This window comes from Herpailurus yagouaroundi, unplaced genomic scaffold (genome assembly GCF_014898765.1).
Source record: "Herpailurus yagouaroundi ecotype Mexico unplaced genomic scaffold, PumYag 182, whole genome shotgun sequence".
Taxonomy (NCBI): domain Eukaryota; kingdom Metazoa; phylum Chordata; class Mammalia; order Carnivora; family Felidae; genus Herpailurus; species Herpailurus yagouaroundi.
The window spans coordinates 5,921,883-5,944,621 of record NW_024412413.1 but is presented as its reverse complement, the minus strand read 5'-3'; the positions used below and the strand labels follow the sequence as shown (position 1 = coordinate 5,944,621).

Here is a 22,739-nt window from a genome sequence, read left to right as displayed (position 1 = left end):
GATCAGTGTGGGATACAGTCGGTTGGAACCAAGGTCTGACTTCTCTAGAGCCAGAGTTTTGTCTTGAGAAGGAAAAAGCCCAAACAAAAACAAGTCTGTTGGGAAGGTTCCGCCCTCAGCCAGAAGGAGAGGAGCCACAGAGAGAGCCTTTTCTCGGTTGCCATATGTGTGAGTTAGAGCCGTACGAAGGTGCAATCTGTGCTCGGAGGTGGGGGCGGGGGGAGTCTTACCAGTTCTTGAAATTAACCAGCATGAAGAGTATATGTTGTAAAAATAAAAATAAACCCACCCAGACTTTGCCGTTAGACGGGAGGCACTGGGCGAACGTGCCGTCGTCCAGAACCAGGCTATTTGCAAACACGTGGTCCCGCGCGGGTGCGAGCGCCGTGACCAGGAGGGGAGCCCCATGGGTCAGACACAGCCCGGGGAGTGCGTGTGGCTGGCTCTGGCCTCCACAGGCCCACCTCAATGAATCTCTTTCTGAAAGTCGGTCGGCGGATCGACGCCCGTGACGTTTGGAGTCCTCGGTGCCAGGCACTCTGCTAGATGCTCTATAGCCACGATCCCGTTCACTCCTTACAAGACGGGGACTACGGATCCCATTTTACGGGTGAGGAAACTGAGGCAGGGGGGTGACGTGGCTGGCCAAAGGGCACACGGCTGGTAACTGGCAGAGCCAGGATCTGAGCCCGGAACTGGCGGCCCCCGAGGTCTGTCACCTTGGCCACAGGGTGCTGTTCCCTGTTGTCTCACAGAGATATCAGCTCTGCCTTCCCGGACTAGTCAATTACCGAAACCAGCCTTACTGTCATCTGAGAAAGTGGCAGGCGACTGGTAAAAGTAAGGGCTTATGCTTGGGGAGGATTAAACGAGACAGCACTCGGACGGTACTTAACTTGGGGTCTGGCACAATAAACGTCCTACAGGACAGCCCCGGTCTTTCCAATCTAACCAAATGCCCTGCCTACCTCTGCAGCCTTCTGACGTGCCTGCCACCCCCCCGAACCCAGCTGCCCCCCCACCCCCACCCCCAGCCCTCTGCCCAGGCTGGGCCCTCGTCCCAGCAAGTGGCCTTCTAACCTCTGCAGGACCCGCTTGAGGAGTCACCCCACGTCCAACCCCACCCTCGCCCGATGCAGGGGGCGCTCCTCACAGGCCCCATCTGGGCTTCAACGGCCTGCTGTCCAGACTTCCACTTCAGGACTTATTTTGGGTGTAATTACATGTTCACAGATCTGTTTCCCATAACAAGTTTGTCTGAGATCCAGCACGCGTTAAACAGAAACAGGCAGGGAAATCTACAGCTAATGCACCACGGAGAGGAAAAGTTCCAGGGCACCGGGGACGCCACACTTCCTGTGCCATGCATCACCACGCCCGCTGGCACAGGGGAAGGTCGGTTGGGCCCTTTCATCGAGTTCTGCATCGCAAGCCAAAAAAACATCCAAGTGACCCTCTGACCCAGTGGTTCCATTCCTGGGAAGACTTGTTAAAGGCAACAATTAAACAAATAAGAAAAAAAAATCTTTTTCTTTCCTTATTTTGAGAGAGGGAGCGGGAGCAAGCCCCTAGCCGGGGAGGGGCAGAGGGAAGGAGAGACAGAATCCCAAGCAGGCTCCGCATTGTCAGCGCAGAGCCTGACGTGGGGCTTGAACTTGCGAACCGCGAGATCATGACCTGAGCCGAGACCGAGAGTTGGATGCTAAACTGACCGAGCCACCCAGGCGCCCGAGAAAATATAAATTTAAGCCCAGAATCACCTCCGGCCTCGGTTGCTGAAAACAAGCAAACAAAACAAGCAAACAATCTTATTTGCCAAGCATAAAAGGGAGGTTGAGTCACCCAGAGGAACGGTAATGCCTGCTTGTTGATTATTGGCACGTGCTAAACGCCGATCACTCCACTTCACCGTGTCATTTCGTCCTTGCACACAGCCTGCATAATTGTCCCTATTTCACAGCGGGGAAGACTGAGGCTCAGAGGTTGTGACGAAAGTGACAGCGACTAGAATGGAGAACTCCGTGCCGGGCGTGCTTCTCAGCATCAGGACATCATGTCAGCTCCTGCTCACCAGGGTCTGTGAGGAAGCCGCTCTTTGGAACCCCCGCCACCAACAAGTGACTGAGACCCAGAGACAGTAATAATGTATCCACAGCCACGCTCCCGTCAAGTTCATGGTCTTACTTCCTCAGCTCAAGCTATTGTGCCCTGTGTCACCCTAGCGGCCAGTCGCAGAAGAGGGCCTGGGGGACAGGGACCTCTGCTTTGAGACCCTGTGCTTCCTGCCACGATGGTGTTCCTGCTGCAGACCGCAAGCCACCTCTGTGATGGCTTGAATTATGTCCCCCCAAAGATGCTGAAGTCCTAAAGACCAGCATCTGTGGAACCGTAACGGAGATAGGGTCTTTGCAGATGAGGTCATGGGAATATGACTGTGTCCGTATAAAGCAGGGAGGTTTGGACACAGAGACACGCATGGAACAGAGGCAATGTGCAAACACGGGGAGACCGCGACTGACTAGCACAGAATGCCCGAAGCGACCAGAAGCTAGGAGAGAGGCCTGGAGCAGATTCTCCTCGGAAGCCCTCAGAAGGAATCAACTCTGCTGACAGCCTGACTTCAGACTCCTGGCCTCCAGCCTGAGAGAGAACACATTTCTGTCGTCTCGGCCACTCAGCGTGGCACATCGTCATGGCAGCCCCGGGCCATTAGTCAACTTATCAGATTATGAGGCAACCACGAAATGGTGAGCACAGGGGCCAGGCTGAGAATACCCGAGGTGCACATGATGTTGAAGGGGCCACCTGACTGCCACCACAGGAAATCACAGCTGGGTGCAGAGAAGGCGGCAAGCAAACGCACCAGCACGACTAAGCTATTTTCCTCCATCTTCCCAGTTTTATCCAGCAAGCTTGTATTACTCTTATAACTGGCTTAAACGTATGCATTTGAACCATGAGAATCTGGAGACAGAGAAGAATTCCTTGTTACGGGCTGAACTGTGTTCCCCAAATCCGCATGTTGGAGCCCTAAGCCCCCAGTGCCTCAGAACGTGACCTATCTGGAGACACAGCCTGTAAAGTGGTAATTGAGTTACAAATGGGCTGTGAAGACAGGCCCCACTCCAGTAAGACCGGTGCCCTTATAAGAGGAGGTGAGGACACACACAGAAAAAGGAGAGACACAGAGAGACAGAAACCTGCTACGTGTATGCACAGAGATGGCCGTGTGAACACACAGGAAGCAGGTGGCCATCTGCAAGCCAAGGAGAGAGGCCTCAGAAAACCCAACCCCGCCAACATCTTGACCTCGGACTTCCAACCTCCAGGACTGTAAGAAAATAAATTGCTGTTGTTTGAGCCTACCGGTCTATGCTATTTTGTTCTGGTGGCCGTAGCAAAGTAATACCAGGAACCAGGGCGGGGAGGGGGCGAGACTTCCCACGGCCCCCAGCACCGCACGCTGGAGCCGAAGAACAGGCAGGGTGAGCCTCGCAGGCAGGGCACGGCGGCGTCACTCACCCAGGCAGTTGTGTCCATCGTGGGCCAACATGAAGCCGTCAAAGCAGGTGCACCTGTAGTTCCCCGGGATGTTGATACATTCGTGCACACAGCCCCCATTGTAGTAGTCATTCTCACACTCGTCGATGTCTGCAAAACGAGGGCCAGGAGAGGGATCAGAGGAAGGGCCTGGGGGTCTGGCCTCCCCGCTACCACTGAGGCCCCCAGGGCATGACTGGTTTGGGGGTGGTGGGGGGAATGACTCAGTAGGTGTTCACTAAAGTCCTTGCCGGGGGCCGGGGACCCGCAGACGACAACGACAAAGCCCCTGGCTCTGCAGCGAGGCCGGCCACCTCCTCACAGGGCAGAGCCACGTGCCAAGCCACATGCAGGGGGCCTTCACCATAGCGAAGCAGACACGATTCACACCCAGCGCTGCCTCCCTCAAAAGCCTCCCAATAGCTGCATGTGGGGACCCTGTTTAAAATCCCCCCACGCCGGCTGCCTTCAGTCTATATGAAAGCCTCCCAGAGACAGAGCTCATTACGTGTGAAGCAGGGAGTACTGAGTAACGTGAACTTTGCGCACCGCCAAAAGCGTCGCCTCTGCAGTGAGAGAAAAGTCCGCACACTCTGCCGAAACAGTTTCCTTCCCCAGCAACGTCTGAAGCCTGGATTTCCACCGCTCCAGTTTCCTTGTTGTAACAAAGGCTTCTGTCTCATAAACAATGGCCAACAGCCTCTGTAAAGGTCACCCCTTTCGCTGTTTTAAGTCTTTTGCAACATTTCCCATCAGGGGTCAAAGGGCTATCAGTTCTAGAGTTCCAGAGAGATTTGACAGACCTCAGAGAATAATAGGAACGCGCCTAGTTAACATTCAACGAGCCGCTTCTATCCCCAAGGCCTACTGGCAACACCATATGTCATTACCTCCTCACACCACCCAGTAACTTGGGAAGGGGGACACCGTCATCCTTATGCCAACTTTACAAGGGCACCAAAGAAAGCGAGGCACAGGGAGGCCAGACCCCGGCCCAAGGTCACACACCTACGAAGTGGTACCAGTGGGATTCGAACCGGGCAGCCTGGCCTGGGAGCCCCATGGGGCACGAGCCCACCGTATCTCTGGGAGTAGCAAGCAGGGGGAGCCGGGGCCCAGGGAGAACCACCCCCAGCACCGCCTGGGGGCACCTGCCCTTCTCCCAGCTCTGCCTGGGCTTCGGCAACCCCTGCCCAAACGCTCCCCGGATTCGCAGTCTCAGCCCCCACCCCGGCCGACTTCCACAGGCAACACAGGAAGGCCTGGAAAAGGGAGCCGGAAGTGCCCCACGGGGGAACCGGAAGTACTGTGCTCAGGGGAACCGGAAGTGCCCGAGCTAAGGAGAACCGGAAGTGTCTCTCGGGAAAAATCAGTCCCTCCCCTCCAGGGTCAAAATGGGACACTGGAAGCCAGGTTCCGGCTGCGGAAGCCGGTCCAAAGAAGAGAGAGTTCTGAAGGCAAGCCTGGCTGCTCCCTCAAAGGCCTGGCATAGAGAGACACCCAGCTCCATACGCTCCCCGTGCTGGTCCTGAGGGTAGAGCTGCACCCAGCGGAGGAAAGCCACGGGGGCGAATTGGCAGGAATGTCCATTTGGTCAGAGGCTCTCTCAGGAGGTAGTGAGCTCCCTGACTCAGGAGACGACCAACCACTGTCTAGACGTCTGCCTGCCAGTGATGCTGCCAGCAGATGGGATAACTTCGGTGAAAATGGCGGCGCGAAAATGCCAGAAAACAGAGCCCGGACTGTGCAGCCCACTGGTCCAGCCATGACGAGGGAATAACAAAGGAGCCCGGATCCCCAAAGGGGCGGAAGACAGGAGCTCCCACCAAACCCGCCTGCCATGGCCGTCAGCGTCAGCTGGGAAGCCGACTCAGTTCTGCAAGTCAGTTGGATTGTTCTTAATCATTATATTTAATGCGCTGAGACATTTTAAATACCACTGAAGTTAGAGATAAGATTTCACGTTTGAAAGGGCACATGGGTTTATAAGACGGAGACGTTGATTACTTCTCATTCTCTGCGGCCCTGACCTTTTGCCAGAGCCCCAGATAAACCAATCCAACCACTGAATCTCCCGGACACTCCAAAGGTAACACGGCCTGATTTTAATTCATCAGCCTGTACTTCCCTCGGGGTCCCTGTCCCCGTGGATACTGTAATCCTTCCACCTCTCCACCAACATCACAGCAGCTTCCAAAGCATGGCTTTTCTACACCCTTAACCTGGTTGCAGGCTGCCCACTGGTCACCCAACCCACCACCCGCTCAGCATCAGTATCATCTCTCATCTGATCTGAACACAGCAGCTCCCAAACCATTCCCTTCCTCCTTTCCTTCGTGTAAACAGTGACTCAGGAGAAGATGGCCTGGTCCCAGCTCTGGGGCGGGGGGCCTGGTCAGTCCAACTGATACAGTACGTGCAGCAGCTATTGGTTCCAGGGCGGGCATGTGACTTAGGTTGGATCAGTCAGATTGAGCAGAAGGACTTCTACCCCATGCTCGGGTAAAAGAATTCTCTCTCTCAAGTTGTACCCCAGAAGGAAGTATGCAGATACTTCCTCCTGAAACATACACCGGCTCATTGAATTTTCATAGCAACCCTCTGGAGCGGGTATTTTAACTTCATTTGAAGGTTGAGCAAACTAAAGTGCAGAGAGGCGAGGTAATTGCTCAAGGTCACACAGTACATGGTAGGGCAACGGTCAGAAGGAAGGTCTTTCGGTCTGAAAAAGCGGTGTCCTTTCTAATGAGTTAGAATGCCCACGACATGCCAGGCATTGGCAAATTACTTTATGCCCCTTATTTCACCGTGGGCACATCTGCACCGTGTGCTGAGAGAGTGTTATCTCATCATCCGAACACCTATTTGTGCATTCATCCTTCCACGTGTCTATTCATGCTAAAATGTATTCATCTAAATAGCCGACCACCCTCCCATTCATCCAATCCTCTATTATTCACCCACCCAATTGTGCAGCCAGATATCTGCCCATGTGTCTAACTATGCATCCATCCATCTAAATATTAAGCTAGGCACCCATCCTTAACACCTAAACATCCATTCACTCATCCACCTACCCAAATGTCTAACCACCTATCCATCCGTCGATCCAAACACCTATCCATCCCCCCACACAGGCACACACACGCCACCCTTACCCAGTCTTCCAGTCACCCACCCATCCATTTCTTCAAACACGATCCATCTAAACAGCTTATGAAATACATACAATAAGATTTTCAAAAAGAATAAGGTGTTAGGAAGAAGAAGAAGAAGAAGAAGAAAGAAGAAGAAGAAGAAGAAGGCGGAGGAGGAAATAATGGGGGTTGAAGAGTAAGAGAAAGCTGGTGAAACCCTGCAAAATTATGTTTGGTAATTTCCAGCACGATTTCAAAAAGTTGGCCACAAATACGGCTCTGAGCCTCCTGGAAGCCAAAGCAAAGAAGGAAACACTATCAGTTAGAGTCACCATGTCCATAAAATGCAACGAAACCGGCTCTTTCAATGGCGGGAAGGTCTACGAAAAACATCTCTTACCCTGGTTAACATAATCGTATGCCCCAATTTGCTTGGCATAGTCCCAGTTTATGCTGGAATTACTAAGAACACACTCTGCACCCGCAAAATAACAAACTATTTGGTCACTATACCCATCATGCATTATAAAGAGATTGCTGAATAATCAATAAAACAACCCTAGCCTTTCCTTCCTGGGACACCCTATAGTGTCGGCCACAGTCGATGCCAGTTTGGCAGAAGAGCGCAGGCATGTCTATGGCACACCGTCTTCCCTTCATTTATCTCCAAAGGATTGCCCCACATCCAAGCATCTTAGAACCATCAGTTCCCCTTTAATCCCCGGGCCTGACGTGCCTCTGAGATCAGCCTGTAATACCTGCTCACAAACGAAGCCCCCCCTCCCCTGAGGTCTGTGTCTGTGCGTTGAAGTTTTGTCTTTTGTAATCATGTTTGTTTTTTTTTTTTTTCAATACATGAGAGATAAACACACAGACAAATCAGCTAAAATCATCTCTGCTGAAGCAAGTGGATTTATTACTGTGATAAATGTATCCGTGAGCTGCCAGCCCTGGAGAAGGCCACACAGGCTTCCGAGATGCCCATCAGGCTCTGACCACTTTTTCAGGACTGTTAAAGCCGGAGAATGAGGGTGCCTGGGTGGCTCGGTCGGTTAAGCGTCTGACTCTTGGTATCGGCCCAGGTCACAGTCTCACAGTTCGTGGGATCAAGCCCTGCTTGGGACACTCTCTCTCTCTCTCTCTCTCTCTCTCTCTCTCAAAATAAATCAATAAGCCTTGAAAAAAAAAAAAAGCCAGAGAATGAGAAACAGGCAGATGGGGCAGGGAGAGGGTGAAGGAATGGAGGGGAACAGAGCCAAGCTCTCTGGATGTTTATTCCAAAACGATTATTGTGGGTTGAACTGTGTCATTCCAAAAAACGTTTCGGTGCCCTAACCCCCAGTATCTGTGAATGTGACCTGATTTGGAAATAGGGTCTTTGCAGATGTAAGCAAGTTAAGATGAGGTCATACTGGAGTGGGACGGGCCCTAATCTAATGACTGGTGTCCTTATAAGAAGAGGGGAATTTGGATACCCGCAGAGAGGATGCTGGGACAAAGAGGAGAACACTATGGAAGAACAGCACACAGATGCACAGAAGGAAGATGGCCAGGTGACAACGGAGGCAGGTGACACTGGAGGGCGGAGGCTGTGTGAGAGCCAGGTGTCAGGGCTACTCCCATTTCACTGACATGGAGGCTGAGGCACGGCGTGGCTGAGCACCTTGTCTCTGGCTGGTGGCTGTGTTCAAAGGCAGACGCTGCACCTGTTGGAGCCATATCCTTAGGGTGCAAGAGATGAAAACTTTTTTTTTTTTAATTTTTTTTCAACGTTTTTTATTTATTTTTGGGACAGAGAGAGACAGAGCACGAACGGGGGAGGGGCAGAGAGAGAGGGAGACACAGAATCGGAAACAGGCTCCCTCCAGGCTCCGAGCCATCAATCAGCCCAGAGCCCGACGCGGGGCTCGAACTCACGGACCGCGAGATCATGACCTGGGCTGAAGTTGGACGCTTAACCGACTGCGCCACCCAGGCGCCCCGAGGTGAAGACTTTTTAAAAGTGCTTCACGCTCCAAAAAGTTACTAGGGAGAAAGTGGGAAGGAGACGTCACATGCATCATTATTTGTGTTTCCCACGTGCATACCTAGCCTTGAGGTTGAGGGGTGGTGATGGGGAGGGGTCACGTGAGGGGGAACCACAGGGAAGGGGGGGGGAGATCTGACCCGAGTGCTCACCCCAGCCATCCCTGCTCCTTCTCCAGCTTGCATTTTCTTTAAAATAAAAGAATTTTTTTTAATGTTTGCTTATTTTCAGAGAGAGTGACAGAACGTGAACGGGAGAGGGAGACACAGAATCCGAAGCAGGTTCCAGGCTCTGAGCTGTCAGCATAAAGCCCGATGCGGGGTTTGAACTCACGAGCCATGAGATCGTGACCAGAGCCGAAGTCAGATGCTTAACCGACTGAGCCACCCAGGCGCCCCGCATTTTCTTTCTTTTTTTTTTGTTTTTTGTTTTTGTTTTTCCTGTTACATTTATTTATTTCTGAGAGATAGAGACAGAGCACAAGTGGGGGGAGGGGCAGAGAGAGAGGGAGACCCAGAATCCGAAGCAGGCTCCAGGCTCCGAGCTGTCAGCACAGAGCCTGACGCGGGGCTCGAACTCACAGACCGTGAGATCGTGACCTGAGCCGAAGTTGGATGCTTAACCGACTGAGCCCCCCACCAGGCGCCCTGCATTTTCTTTCTTTAGTGAAAATTCATTCCTCAACAGAAAACAGCTCCCAACATCTAACAGGGGAGAGCAAAGCAGCACAGGAACCACTCATTATGGGATTTTTAAAAGGACACAAAGTTCCATTTTTCCTGCATTAAAATGGCAGCGTGTGCGATCCCACAGCTCTGGTTATATGCCCACAACACTGGAACTCGGATGAGAAGAGTATAGTTGTTTTTTTTTTTTTTTCATTTAATTCAAAATTGATTCTTGCTGCCCCATAAAATATATATTTATTCGGTGGTGCCTAGGTTCTAAAAGATTGTATTGCAATGAGTCAGAGCTCCTTCTCGTTTTATTTGAACCCTATTTCAGGGCATTTTTCCTAAGAATCAGGACTGACTGGAAAGGTTCTCGAAATGAGGATTTTTAAAGCACCCTGCTCTCCACTTTCAGAGATCATTACTGAAAAACGTCTTCTCATTCCTCCTTGAAACTGGCAATTTTTTTTTTTCCTTGACGTTCTTTGCAGGCAGTGGAGACCAAACGCTCTAACAAAGACCCCTTCCCTGGCTGGGTGCTATAGCATGTCTTCTCTTTGTCTGGGGGCTTTAGGAAAAACCATGCACCCCTCAGATCAGGCATCCATTCTGGGAGACACGTATGGCTTAGGAAGTTGAGTCCTTATTGGTGAATAAATCTTAATCCGGTTTGTTGGCTAATTACGCTCGAGGGAAGCTAGTTTTGCAGGGCGCCTAGCAGGAAGGATTAAGCCTCCTGTCTCCGGTGGCACAGGGTTAAGCTCTGGGTTTGTAATGATTGAGTAATGAGACCCGGCTCTCTGTGGACCCCTGGCATCCATTGATCAGGTTTCCCTTCTGGGGAGACAATGCCAGAAGTGGGCCCAGCAGTTAATTATGGGAAAGGTCAGAGGTCACGCAAAACCAACACAAATCTATATACGTTTTCATTCCTAACTGCACACAATGACCGTGGCTCAGCCGGAGGGTGGGAAGGCCCTCCCCACTGCCCAGTTCGAGATCCAAGATGACCATGGGGTTCGAGCTGCTTGCTGACCTCCCCCCGTGGCCGGCATAGATTCAGGCCACCACACTTTTGCTCATGCTGTTCCCTAGCCTGGGACTCCTTCCTCTTCACAGGACACCTACGAGCCCCAGCGTCATCTGCCTCTTGAAACCTCGACTGATCCCCTGGCAGACAGGGCTCCTCCCCCCTCTGGGCCCCAGAGCCCCGTGCATGGAGTCTACACGGCTCTCGTTTGCTATGTATCTGTCCTTTGGGGCTGTGAGTTCCTCGGGGCACGAGCCGTGTTCTGTTCAGCGTAAGCCTCAGCAGTAGCAGAGCCCTGCTCGGCAAAAGTCTGCTCAACACAGAACAAATGAGCAATCGTCCTGAGCGTAGCTTCCGTTCACCGACCCCCCGCAACGTGTGGACGGTAGGCAGGCCCTTCACGTATGTCCCCTCGGAGAGGTACGTCCCAACATCTTTGTTTTGTAGCAGGGGAAACCAAGACTCAGAGAAGTTGCCTCCCCTGCCCAAGATCACACAGCTGCTACAAGTGGAACCAGAACATGAGCCAGGCCACTTGACCTCAAAGTTAATGCTGTCCACGTCACGAAGGACCACGTATCATAAGATTCCATTTATATGAAGTCTCCAGAAAAGGCAAATCTATCGAGACAGAGAGTAGATGAGTGGCTTTCTTGGGCTGGAGGGCTGGGGAGTGATGGCTAAGAGGTGCAGGGTTTCTTTCTGGGGTGATAAAAAGGTCCTGTAGTTGACTGTGGCAATGGGTACACAATTCTGTAAGTGTAGCAAAAGGCAACGAACTGTAGGTACACCTTAAAGGCATGGTGTGTGAATTATATCTCAATAAAGTTGTTTACAGTTAAAAAATTTTTTTTAACATTTATTCACTTTCTGAGAGAGAGAGAGAGAGAGAGAGAGAGAGAGCAAGTGGGGGAAGGGCAGAGAGAGAGGGAGACACAGAATCCGAAGCAGGCTCCAGGCTCCGAGCCGTCAGCACAGAGCCTGACGTGGGGCTTAAACCCATGAACTGTGAAATCATGACCTGAACTGAAGTCGGATGCTTAATGGGCTGAGCCGCCCAGGCACCCCTGTTTACCATTTTTAAAACATTAATGCCGTCACCGCTGTCATCTGTTGTGCTGGCTGGGTCACTGGGGCTCTGCCTGGACACAGGGAAACCAGAAGGATGTTGTCCCGAGCCAGCCTCAAATACCACCTGCGCGGTGTGGGCTCACAGCGGGTGTGTGGCTCCCAAGCCCCAGGAGGAACTTTCCTACCAAACCAAAGGACAAGGGGCAGTGGATCATTCCCCTTCTCCCCACCAAACACCCTGAACCCTTCGCCGGGGGCTCTTCCCAGGCTCCAGCATCCAGCCTACAGGATACGGAACCTGGTCAAGGGAAAGCTGACCTGTCGGAATGTTCGAGATGGAAGTGACGAGGGGCCCCGGGCGGCCAGCTCAGAGTTGAGGCCCCCGTCGTCCCCTCTGCCAAGTAGAGGCACGGTCATTCTCCTGTCCCCTTAGCAAAAGGCAGGGGAGAAGCCCTAAATCCCGCTAAACTGCGGGCGCTGAGGGACTGCTATGCGGGCCCAGCCACCTCTGAGCTCAACAGGATGACAGTCAGAAACACGGGGCTGCCAGAAAGTCTGAGCCGCCCTTCAGAATGGGTAAGCCGGCACCCCGGAGCCCCTCTGATGCCCCCACTGGACTCTACCAAGGGCTAGCCGAGCCCGCAGAGGGGAACTGAAGAGCTAATCTTCTCGGCAAGTCAGGGGCGGACAGCACCTCGAACTCAAGACTCCAACCTCAGAGGCCCGGGCAGGGGGCAGCCCGCGCTGGCCTGGGGCACTTCGTTTTCCTTCTTTCTCTCCAAATCCCCAGTGGGGTTTCTCTCCAACACAAACAGCAGCGGCAGTGGCAACTCCACACCAAACACCATCTTAATGGCAAGCAGCTCACCCCTCACTAGAGCCCAAGCAGGAAGGCTTAACTTCCCTCATCACAAAGAAACTGAGGCTCAGAGGGCTTAGGCGACTCGTCGTAGGTAGTAAGGGGCTTACCCGCTAGTAAGGGGCAAAGCCAGTGCTGGAACTCAGGTGGGCCGGTTCCAGACTCTGCCCCCCTAACCTTACCACGACCGTCTGGAGAATCTCCCAGTCTCAGCGACCAAGGAAGTCAGGGCCCACGGTCTTTACCGAGCATCAAGGCACCTCCCCGCCTCCTCCTCTCCCTACCAATGCCTTCCCCAGGCTGGCGCCTCACCCTCAGCCCGGACCCTGGCCACAAGTCGCTGCCAGCCTGATGAGGGACGACGACCCAGACACAGATGAACCCGTCTCATATGAGGAGAGCCTCCCCCACCAGCACACCGGCCACGGCCCGGGCCCGTCCACAGGGCTGCCGGTGGGAAGAAGGGACAGGGGACTGACAGTCCAGCCCAAGCCCATCTGCCAGCCCCAGAGACTAAGCCAGCATTCGGTGCCACCATGGCGAGGGGCACCCTGAAGAAGGAGCTGCCCACTACAGGGGTCCGAAGGAACCTGGGCTCTCCTAGCTCTGGCCCTAAACTTTGCAGTCAGCCCAGTAGGGCCCGAGAGGGCCACAGACCTGCCCAAGGTCACCCGGGGCCGGCATCCAGTTCTCCACGGGCCCATGCCTGGCTCCACTCCCCTTGACGCAAGGGGCAGGACACCCACACAGAAGGATGGCCACTCCCAGAGAAAGTACATTCTGGAGCCTGGAGGAGAGTAGGGAGTGATCGATACTGGCGGCTGTTGTTAGCCAGGCCAGAGTCCAAGCAGGCTGACTGGGGTTTTAAACTCTGTCCTCCCAGGGCTGCAGCCCTGGCCCATCTGGAGGACCCCCTCGGAGTCCCTCCGAGGCCCTGTGACCTTGCCCGCGCACACACGAGCCCTCTGGCCCTCTTTGTCTCAAGGCCTTGGGGAAAGGCCATCATCCATTTCAGTAGCATCCAAAGGCCGACAGGCCCGCAGTTTATTTTCTTAGAAATAATGGTTTTTTCTGGTTAGCATTCCTCAGATGGAAAAACAAATACAGCCACTGTCATAAGAAGCGGCCAAGAGGAGGAGAGAGAGCCCAGAGGAAGGGGCGGAGAGGGGCTGCTGCCCGAGGGTGGGGGGCGGGGGCAGAGACCCTCGAACCCGAGGAGAAATGGGGATTTGGAGGAAAAAGAAACCACGAGACGCAGGCCCTGGGCTGCCTTCGACACACTCTCAGCCACAGCACAGAGGCCCCCTCACCTCTGCTCAAATGCTCTTCTGGGAGGCAGGTGCCATTGGTCTGACTGGTTGGATGAGGAACGAGGCCTCCGGAAGGTTAAGCCGCTCACTGGCCTTACTGAGTCAGCCAAGACCAAAAAAGGCCTCTGCATCCATGCTACGGATGCCTTCCTGGACCGTCAGAGCTGGAAGGAATGTCTGCGTTCCTAACTTAGCCTGCATGAAGGCTTCTCCGAGGGAGCCTCTCGGGTTGCTTCCCTCCCGAGGCGGAGATCCACACTGTCTCTTCTTTACCCCCCGAGTCAGGTCTGTATTTCCACTGCTGCCCTCCCCGCGCCCTGTTATGTTCCCGTCTTTCCCAGTCTGTCTCTCCCACTGACCAGTGAGGCCAGGAAAAAACGTGTCCTGGGCCCAACACCAAGCCTGGCACAGAGTAGGCGCTCAGTGAACATTCTCAGTTGCAAACTGAATCCGGCCCAGCAGACACATTTTACAGATGGGCCAACTGAGGCTCACGGGGGCCAACTTGCCTCCAGTGCCTAAAGGCCGATGGTATGACATTGTCACTTTTCCTTCTCAACATGGATATGGGGCTCCGGGAAGCCCCCGCTCTGAGGCAGAGCTGGGACCAGTTGCAAAAGCAAGGCCGTCTAATTGCTAGCTGACTTGGAATTTTAAGTCACATCTGACTTCTTCCTGCCTGCTGGTCTGCTGGACTAGAGCACTTTCATCTTCAGTGGGGCACACGTTAGCATGCATAATTGCACGTTTTAAGACTTGAAGAAGAATTTCCCCTCCCCAAGCCTGCCCCCGCCCCCAGCCCACCTCCTACTGCCTTTCCTGGCCTCCCAAAAAGCAGAATTTTACCTGCAGTTCCAATAAAACGTGCAATAATGATTGATGAAAATGATTTAATAAGGTCATAGGCATTATTCCCTAAGAAGGCCAACTGGTTTTAAGATTTTTTTTTTTTTTTTTTTTTTGCTGATGTTAAACTAAACGGATCGCCGGGTGTGTTATTAGGAGTTTTGTTAAAATGCTTAATAGCGTGCCCTGTAATCTACCTGACTTCAGTGACTGACAAGTGGACCCTGGGGACATAAAATTCAGGAAATGGCTATTTATATTCATTACATACATGCTAATTTTGTGATCTCTGATGCCTATAGGGTTGTCATTTTTTTTTTCCTTCTCACACACAAAAAGGGGGAAAATAATAATAATATATTTGATTTTCTGTGGCCCAAACAAAAAGTTATTTCCCCTAAGAGTTTTAATTATAGCATTCTGGAAAAGGCCCGAGTTGGAACTTGCAAGTGGAATAAACGACTTGAATAAATAGTCTAAAAATTAAGTAACACATAGAAGGGGTGATGTGCACTGTTGGGTTAGACTAAACAGTGATTATCAAGAGGGTCTTAGTTATTTAAACAAGCCATTTGAGGGCGGTTTGCGCCTCGTTTGGGGTCTGGTCCTGATTATAAACGAGAGCTTTTAATTAAGATTAGTAAGACCCAATTCAAGCTATAATTTGGTCCTTTTCCTTAGCAAATGTCTATGAAAACAAAGCAATTAAGGTTAAATGAGTTGAAGCATTTAAAAGGGATGAAATGCCCCCTCCTCGCCCCTGGCCTGCCCCCTCAGCAGAACAAGCATAAACAGGCCCAACTAATTCAGACCAGGAGGCCAGTGCACAGGGGTCTGGTGAGCTGGGGAATGCGTGGGCTTAGCTAAATGAAAAGAGGCAGGGGAAGTAGAACGTGCAAAGGCCCTGGGGTAGGAAGGAGCTGGCAAGTGTGAGAAGTAAAAAAGTGAGTGATGCTGGGGTGCGGTTGGGAAGGGAAGGGTTGAGAGGGACGGCAGCTCAAGGCGAAGGGCTGAGTGCTTTCTCTCAGCTCTATGGATGGGTGGTGGGCTCAAGACCCTCGCATCCACAGAGCCTTGCTCAGATGAGCTCGTGGCAGCAAAGGGGGGATGTGAACATAAGAAAAGGTCTCCACAGCCTCCTCGAGCTAAGGAGCTCTTTCTGCTTTGTTCAGACAGGCTGCTAGGGGCCTGGCCTGCAACTGGGACCCCGTGGCTGACTCGGATTGGATCCAGGCCCTGCCACTTCTCAGCTGGGTGACCCGCTAGAGACTGACCTCCCAGGGGCCATTTTCCCCAACCTTACTCCGTCTAGACTAGCCTCTTCCCTTCTCAGTCCGCGGCTTCCTCACCTGTAAAACTCTCAGAGCGTGGAGGCTCGGGGAGGCCTTTCCTGGTATCCCCGGGATTTATAATGGTCACTTGTTTGTCCACTGGCACCGGCTCTGGACCCAGCCCCGAAGGAAGTCATCTGGGTCATTGCAACCCAGTGTCACAGGTGCTCTGAAGGGGGGATGCTCACAGGTGACATGGGCAGCCGGGAAGACTTCCCGGAGGAGGTGACTGCTAGAACTCATCCACCCACCCTTTTACTCAGCAGACGCCTTCCAAGCCCTGTGCCAGGCCCGGCACCCGCTTCCAGGGAACGGAGCAGAACAGGTCACGGACACTGCCCTTGTGGAGCCCACATCCCAGGAAGAGACACGGGGAAACATAAATTCAGGGTGACGCGGGCCAAAACTGAGGTGTGTATGGGCCTGGAGAGGGTAACAGAGACAGCTGGTCTTCTGCAAAACACAGGGGCTACCCTGGATGCCCGTTCCGGTCCCTTCCAACCGGGCACATCCGTGAGTGTGCCTCGAGTTACCTGAGGTTCTGTAAAGACGCCAATCATCCAGAAAACACAGATTTATCCTCAGCCTCGTCCAGAGCCCTTCTGAACCACCTGAGGCACCTCAGCCTGGCCTGGGCAAGCCCCCCTGCCAGGGTTCAGCTGACCACACGGGGCTTCACGGTTGCTCTCTGGCATTGGCTGCAACACGGCCGAGCCTGGGGAAGCCCGGTCATCGTCACACGTGCACTGGCCACGTGGCAAGACGGCCCCGGAAGTGCGGTTTGTCGAAGGGGTTTCCATAACCAGCAGCAGCTTCAGGGTGAAGCGGTTAAGGGCGTAAGGGGCTCAGTCGGCCCCACACAGGGCTCCCCATAACCTGGGTCCATTTCCCTCGAAGAACTAGTGAGAACGTGGCACGCTTTGCCGAGAATCTGCCCTCTTGCTCATCCCCGTAAACAACAAAGTCCACCAGATCCGTAGGGGAGGGTACCGATCACGCTAAGGCTCCAGCGCCAACCTCCACGCAGCCCCATATCCGCTCAGGACCCGAGACGAAGGGGTCCAGGGAGAGGAACAGGTTTTATCTAAAGTGGAAACGGCTGTCTGGAGGGGGCCATGACTGATTACTGATGTCTGCTGTGGCAGAATGTGGTGGCCTCTTCGCCATCCCTGCGGTCGGTTTAGTGCAACAAAGGAGAGCTTTCTGTCACTTATAATTTTCATTGCACATTCTCGGTGAATGGTCACCTGCGGATGGCACGTGTGTCTCTATATCTCTTTGAGGATGTGGAGGCATGTGTGTGGTTTATCTGAACAGCCTGTGAGCCAGACTACCCCATTTCCCAGCCACGTCAGGTCCTGGGGGCTGGCGGAAAGAGACAAAGTTTCACTCCTTTCCGTATATTGGACAACACGATGATCGGCGACGAGCGGCAACATCGTCAACGTGATGGTGATCAATATCATCGTCAACATGGCCATCACCACCACCGTCATTATTACCATCACTGTCACCAACACAGGCACCATCACCGTCGTCATCCTCAACATCACCATCACCTGGTACGGCTCACCTGGTGTGCCTTTCGTACCAGGCCACGTCCAAATGCCCTGTGGACATTAACTCATCTCATTCGCACGCGATCTCTCTGAAGTAGATACTATCATTATCTCTACTATATACACAAACAAAGGGAGTCTCACCGAGGCTATACAGGCAGGATCTGAACCCAAGAAGGGTGGCTCCAGAGTCTAGGCTTCAACCACTGTGCCCCACTGAATAGTGACTGTTGATTCCCTCTACTCAGAGCAGCGAGTCGCAGGTGGCAATAACCCCTTGCAGAACGCACCGAGAGAAATGGGCCCACCAAACCCGGACCCTGGCCCCAGCCCAGGCACGACCCCTGCCTCCTCGGGCCTCCGTTTTCCCATCTGTAAATCAAGGAAGTGAATGAACATCCGGATGATCTCCAAGCTCCCTCAGGCCACCACTGCACGTGACCTGCCGGCCCCCTCCCCTCCCCGCCAGATTCCAAAGCCTCCAGAAGTCTGCAGGGTCCCTCCTGGGGAAGCTGGTGGGCCATCTGATGGCCCTTGGGGGAACACTCCAGCAGGCTCCATCAACTCTGACTGATGACTCTCCTCAGGATGAGAAAACCTCAGTGCAAGGGGCACAGCGTCCACTCAGGTCCCCAGAGCCCCTGCCAGCACTCACTCCCAGAGGTCTGGGGACTGAGCAGCCAAATGGCATCCTCTTGGTTCCGAACAGTTTTCTTCTTACTGTTAAACCAGCAGCTCAACAGGTAACGATTTACCACCCGTGTGACCCTGTTCATTAAGAACTTCCACTGATCTAGGCACGCCTGGCTGTTAGCAGGGTCGTGAGTTCAAGCCCCGCGTTGGGCACGGAGCCTACTTAAAATAAAAAGAAACCAAGCAGATAGAATTTCCCCTTGATATGTAATTTCAGCTCATGCGGCCCAACCCAGATCAAAAGCTCCTTGAGGGGAGGGGCAAGATTGCACTATAATTAACACCCCCGAGGCAGGCAGCACTGAGCCATTTTCACAAGTCTCCACCATTCAAGATGTCATTAAATGAGCCAGCTCACACCGCCTCTCACAGCCGGAACCGCTGAAAGGCGCTGAAGACAGATGACGGTGATGGTGACAAGGACAGTGATGGCACCATCATCTGCGTCCCGAGCACATGCTGTGTGGTGAGCGTCTGCCGTGAGCCAGGCAGTGTGACTGGCCCCCGGTGCCCTACACCGCATGTCGTTCAATCCTCAGGACGGCCTACGGCGGGGGGGTGGTATTTGGGGCCCATATAACCAGAGGGTAAACTAAGGCTCAAGAGGTCAAATGTCCACCTAGACTTTCACATCAGCTGCAATGCTCCCATGCAGAGGCCGGGCCCACTCTCGCTCCCCTCCCTCATCAGACAGGGTGGAGGTGATACCATGGCAAAACCGAGTTCCCACGTGGACCCAGCACTCCACGCTTCCCGGCCGCCCGCACAGCCCCTCTGTGGGCATACCATCTGACGGGAACTCCAGTCTGGGCAAAAGACAGCCAACTCGGACTAGGCCTTTTCTGCATCATGCCAGGCCCTGCCCCAGGAGCTGGGGAGACGGGGACAGACCTGGAAGGCAAACTAGGGGCTCACCGTGAGCCCAAGTGTGACAGCGTCAGTGTGGAGGCCCCAGTGCTGAGCCCATGGCCAACCCTCTAAGTGAGCTCATAGTTCGGGGGAAGGACAAGGCACTTAATTATAATCCGAAGGCAGAAATGCTATGATGGAGAAAATCCCAGGGGCTTCTGGGGTCAGAGGAGGTACACGATGGGGCTGTGTGTGTGTGTGTCTGGGTGTGTGTGTCATTGTGTAGGAGGGCTTCCCAGAGGAGGCAAATCTAAAGCCTGATTAGGAACTGGCCAGGACACAAAGGGTGGAAAAGGAACGCCTCGTAGGGGAAAGACTCAAGCTGGGGCTCAGAAGCACGGAAGAGCCTGCTGTGTGGATGTGTGCCCAGGACACAGGTGCCATTCAGGGTCTCAGGAGGTGAGGGGCAGAGGCTGGAGAGACAGCCAGGCCCCTGGCGGTTCCAGAAGCGCATTTCCAAGCCTCCTCCTTTTCCGTGCTTACATTGAGTCAGCGGGTCTAACTCCCAAGCAGAGCTCAAGCAAGTGGAGAGCTAGAGCCGGACTCTGAAGGGCTCCAGGGGAACAGGCAGGAGACGAGGTGTGGGCCTCTAGGTGGGGGGATGGCAGGAGGGGGACCGCAGGAGCCGGGCTGGAGGAGGACAGGTCAGGTCAGCGGCTCACACAAGCAGAGATGGGGGGTTGCCCCCGGCCCTCCCTTGCTACAGCCCCGGACCCGGAGTGGGGAACGGAGGGTCAGGAAATGGTCACGCAGCGCCCCACACGTGCCACTTGGAACCTCCAGGCACTGCCGGCAGGGGGGCCGCCCGTGCCACCAGGCTTCTTGCTCGTGACCTGCCCTTATCTGCCTCCAGCCTGGCCTCCTTCCAGAGGTCCGTGCGTAGGCGCCAAGCTCCCCCCTCGGGCTTCTGGGCCCCAAGCAAGGCCGGAGGTCTGGCCAAACCGGGCAGGATCCAGAACGCTGTCAGCTGCCCGGCGCTCAGCCTCAAGCGGACGCCCAACAAGTGAGACGGGTGAACAGTGTGAGCATCCCAAGGAGGCACGGCCACATCGCAGAAAGCCCCCGCAAAGCCTTACACAGAACGGACATCTTATTCTCGCGGGTTGCTTTCCCGACGCGAATCTTCCGCTTTGCGAAAGCAAGCTGGGAGGGCTTGGGGACAAGAAAGCGAGATGCTAGGGAGCCGTGGAATGGCCATTAAGAGACCTGGGGCTTAGTACTCGCCGTGCCCTGTGGGACCTGGGGGCTTGTTTCTCTCTGAGCCCCAGCCTTCCTCATCTGTCAAGTGGGGACAGACAGGGAAGATTTGGATCAAGGGCTCTCATCTGGGTGTACACGTGGGTCATGGGGACAGCTGTTTCCAGCTCCCCGATGATGGGTTTCCCCAGAGCCACCCAGTCAGACCCTCCCTGACAGATGCACCCATGGGTTCCATCCAGTTTGGAGGGTCCTGGCTCCAACGACAGCCAACGCTGTTCGTGTCTCTCCGACTTTCAGCTTTTTGGGGGAGGCAGTTCCAGTGCTGAGCAGTCAAGCCAGCACTCCAGGTGCAGGGAAGGAAAGGCTGGACAGACAGATGGGCACAGCACACATTTACATCTTTGCCCAAGCTCTCGTACCTGAGCTAGCCCCCGAAAGGCCGAGGCTGGCTACCACTCAGGTCTTTCAGGGAAGTTACAGGCCACATGGGGTGGTTTTGGTGGTCCTGAAGTTTGGGACCCGGCGGAGGGTTACCCCAGGCCTTTACCACCCCCCCCCCAAACGTATCCAGTCAGGGACTGAAGGACAGATAGATCATTAGACACTTCACCTCACTTAATACACAGCAAAACAAAAGTTTCAATTCCAGGGTGAGTTAGGTACCCCATGACTCCAAATTCCTCCCTCCAGGGAGACAGTAGGTTCCCAAGAAGCCCCCAGCCTCCCTCCCAAGGCTGAGTGAGGCCCGTGATGCTGGCACCCGTGGGGTGCGGGTGCTGGAGAATCAGCCCCTGCTGGTGTCCACGGGGGCGGGCATCAGCCACGTATGGTGGCCGTGGCAGCCGCAGGGTCCAGCGGGGAGGGCTGGGCTGGGCTCACCTTCACACTGCCTGCCCTCTCCTTTGTAGCCCGGCTTGCAGAGGCATTTATAAGACTTGGGCGTGTTCTGGCAGATGGCATCGATGTGGCAGTCATCTGTGCCCTCCGAGCACTCGTCCACGTCGACTGCCCCTGTGGGGGAGGGGGAAACACCTGGTCAAGCGTGGCCGCAGGGGCGGGGGGACAGGGAGCTCCTTCCGCCCCCCACCTTCCACGGATCACAGGGGTAATTAACAGTCATAGCCATCACACGGCAGTGTGTGTGACAAGCGGCGACTGGCAGCATTTTGGGGGCAGCTACCAGGCACAATGCTACCTAAAGGCTGGCCCCCATTTATTTTCCCAACAATCCCATTAGGTCAATCTATTTCTCCTGCTAGGAATATGACAAAACCGAGGCGCAGGAACGCGGCCAGGAAAGCCTCTCTGTGCGTCTTGCTCTCCCCGCAACGCAAACACGGCTCCAGCCCTCCTCCACTCTCCTTACTCTAGAATTTGAAGCCAGAAGGCTCTTGGGAGAATTTGAGTCCATCGTCTTTAGGTTACAGGTGGGGAAACCAAGGCCAGGATAGAGTGATGAACAGAGGCCAAGCCGGGAGGCCCAGGTGGGTGACCTGCCCCCACTCAGCCCCCAGACTGTGAAAATAGATGGCTCTTCACTCAGCTTCTGCCCCCAGGCTGCAGAGGCCGACCGTGGGGCCACGTCCTCAGTGGGGTTGAGCCGGCCTCTCCACGGTTCTGACCTCCCCATCCCCCCTCCCCTCCATCTCAGAAACCAAGGGGCGAACCTGGTTCTCGGATCCCAACTCCCAAACTCAAGTTCAGTCTAGGTTTAGAAAAAAAAATTTTTTTTTTTTTTTTTTACACTTATTTGTTTTTGACAGACACTGGTCAGGGAGGGATAGAGAGAGAGGGAGACAGAATCCGAAGCAGGCTCCAGGCTCCGAGCCGTCAGCCCAGAGCCCGACGCGGGGCCTGAACTCACGAACCGCGAGATCATGACCTGAGCCGAAGTCAGACGCTTAACTGACTGGGCCCCCCAGGTGCCCCAAGTTCAGTGTAGGTTTTGAGGGCTCTCGACACTCCTCGCCTCCCTCCCCAACACACACATACACACCTTCCGTCTGAAACAGCTGTTGGGCAAAATAACGCAAAATAGGTTCTGTGTATCTGTACATACATCCACCCCATTCCTCCCTCCCCACCAGCACAGAGCTCAGACAGGGAAAGGACCCTCGGGACACAGGGTAGCACAGTCAGAAGAACCTTAGCAGATGAGGAAACTGAGGCCCAGAGAGGTCTGTTGTAGGTCAGCAGTTCATTAGGGGCAGAGACTGGAGTCTATGTGCTATGTTACTTCCAGCTAGCTATGAATAAAACACAGTTGGATGACAGATAGAAGGACTCGGAAGAGCAGAAAAGGAACCCTCAGCAGCTACCCTGAGGGCAGCCACCCAGGGGCAAGCGTGGCGAAGTCCTGGAGTGACCCCCTCCCTTTATGACTCCAGCCTTACCCTAGACTGTCTGGTTCTCAAGACTGTCCACTCTGGATTACTCCCCTGGCTGGCATCGGGTTCTAAGTCTGTGGGGGGTCTGTCTAAGAGGGCAAAGCTCCTCTCCTACGTCCCTAAGGCTCCAGCCTCCCCCAGAGGAAGAGAGGCATCAGCCAGACACATGC

The 22,739-nt window shown here is 54.2% G+C and overlaps 1 protein-coding gene across 1 annotated transcript in view; it reads right to left on the bottom strand.

Annotated features, from left to right (window-relative positions):
- The window catches only part of SCUBE1 (signal peptide, CUB domain and EGF like domain containing 1), a 147,258-nt gene that overhangs the window by 110,939 nt on the left and 13,580 nt on the right, over positions 1 to 22,739 (bottom strand). The window contains exons 3-4 of the mRNA XM_040491819.1: positions 21,062 to 21,214; positions 3,523 to 3,651 (exon numbers count right to left, since the gene is read on the bottom strand). Of these exons, the coding sequence (XP_040347753.1) occupies positions 3,523 to 3,651; positions 21,062 to 21,214 (282 nt within the window). The remainder of the gene's footprint in view (positions 1 to 3,522; positions 3,652 to 21,061; positions 21,215 to 22,739) is intronic.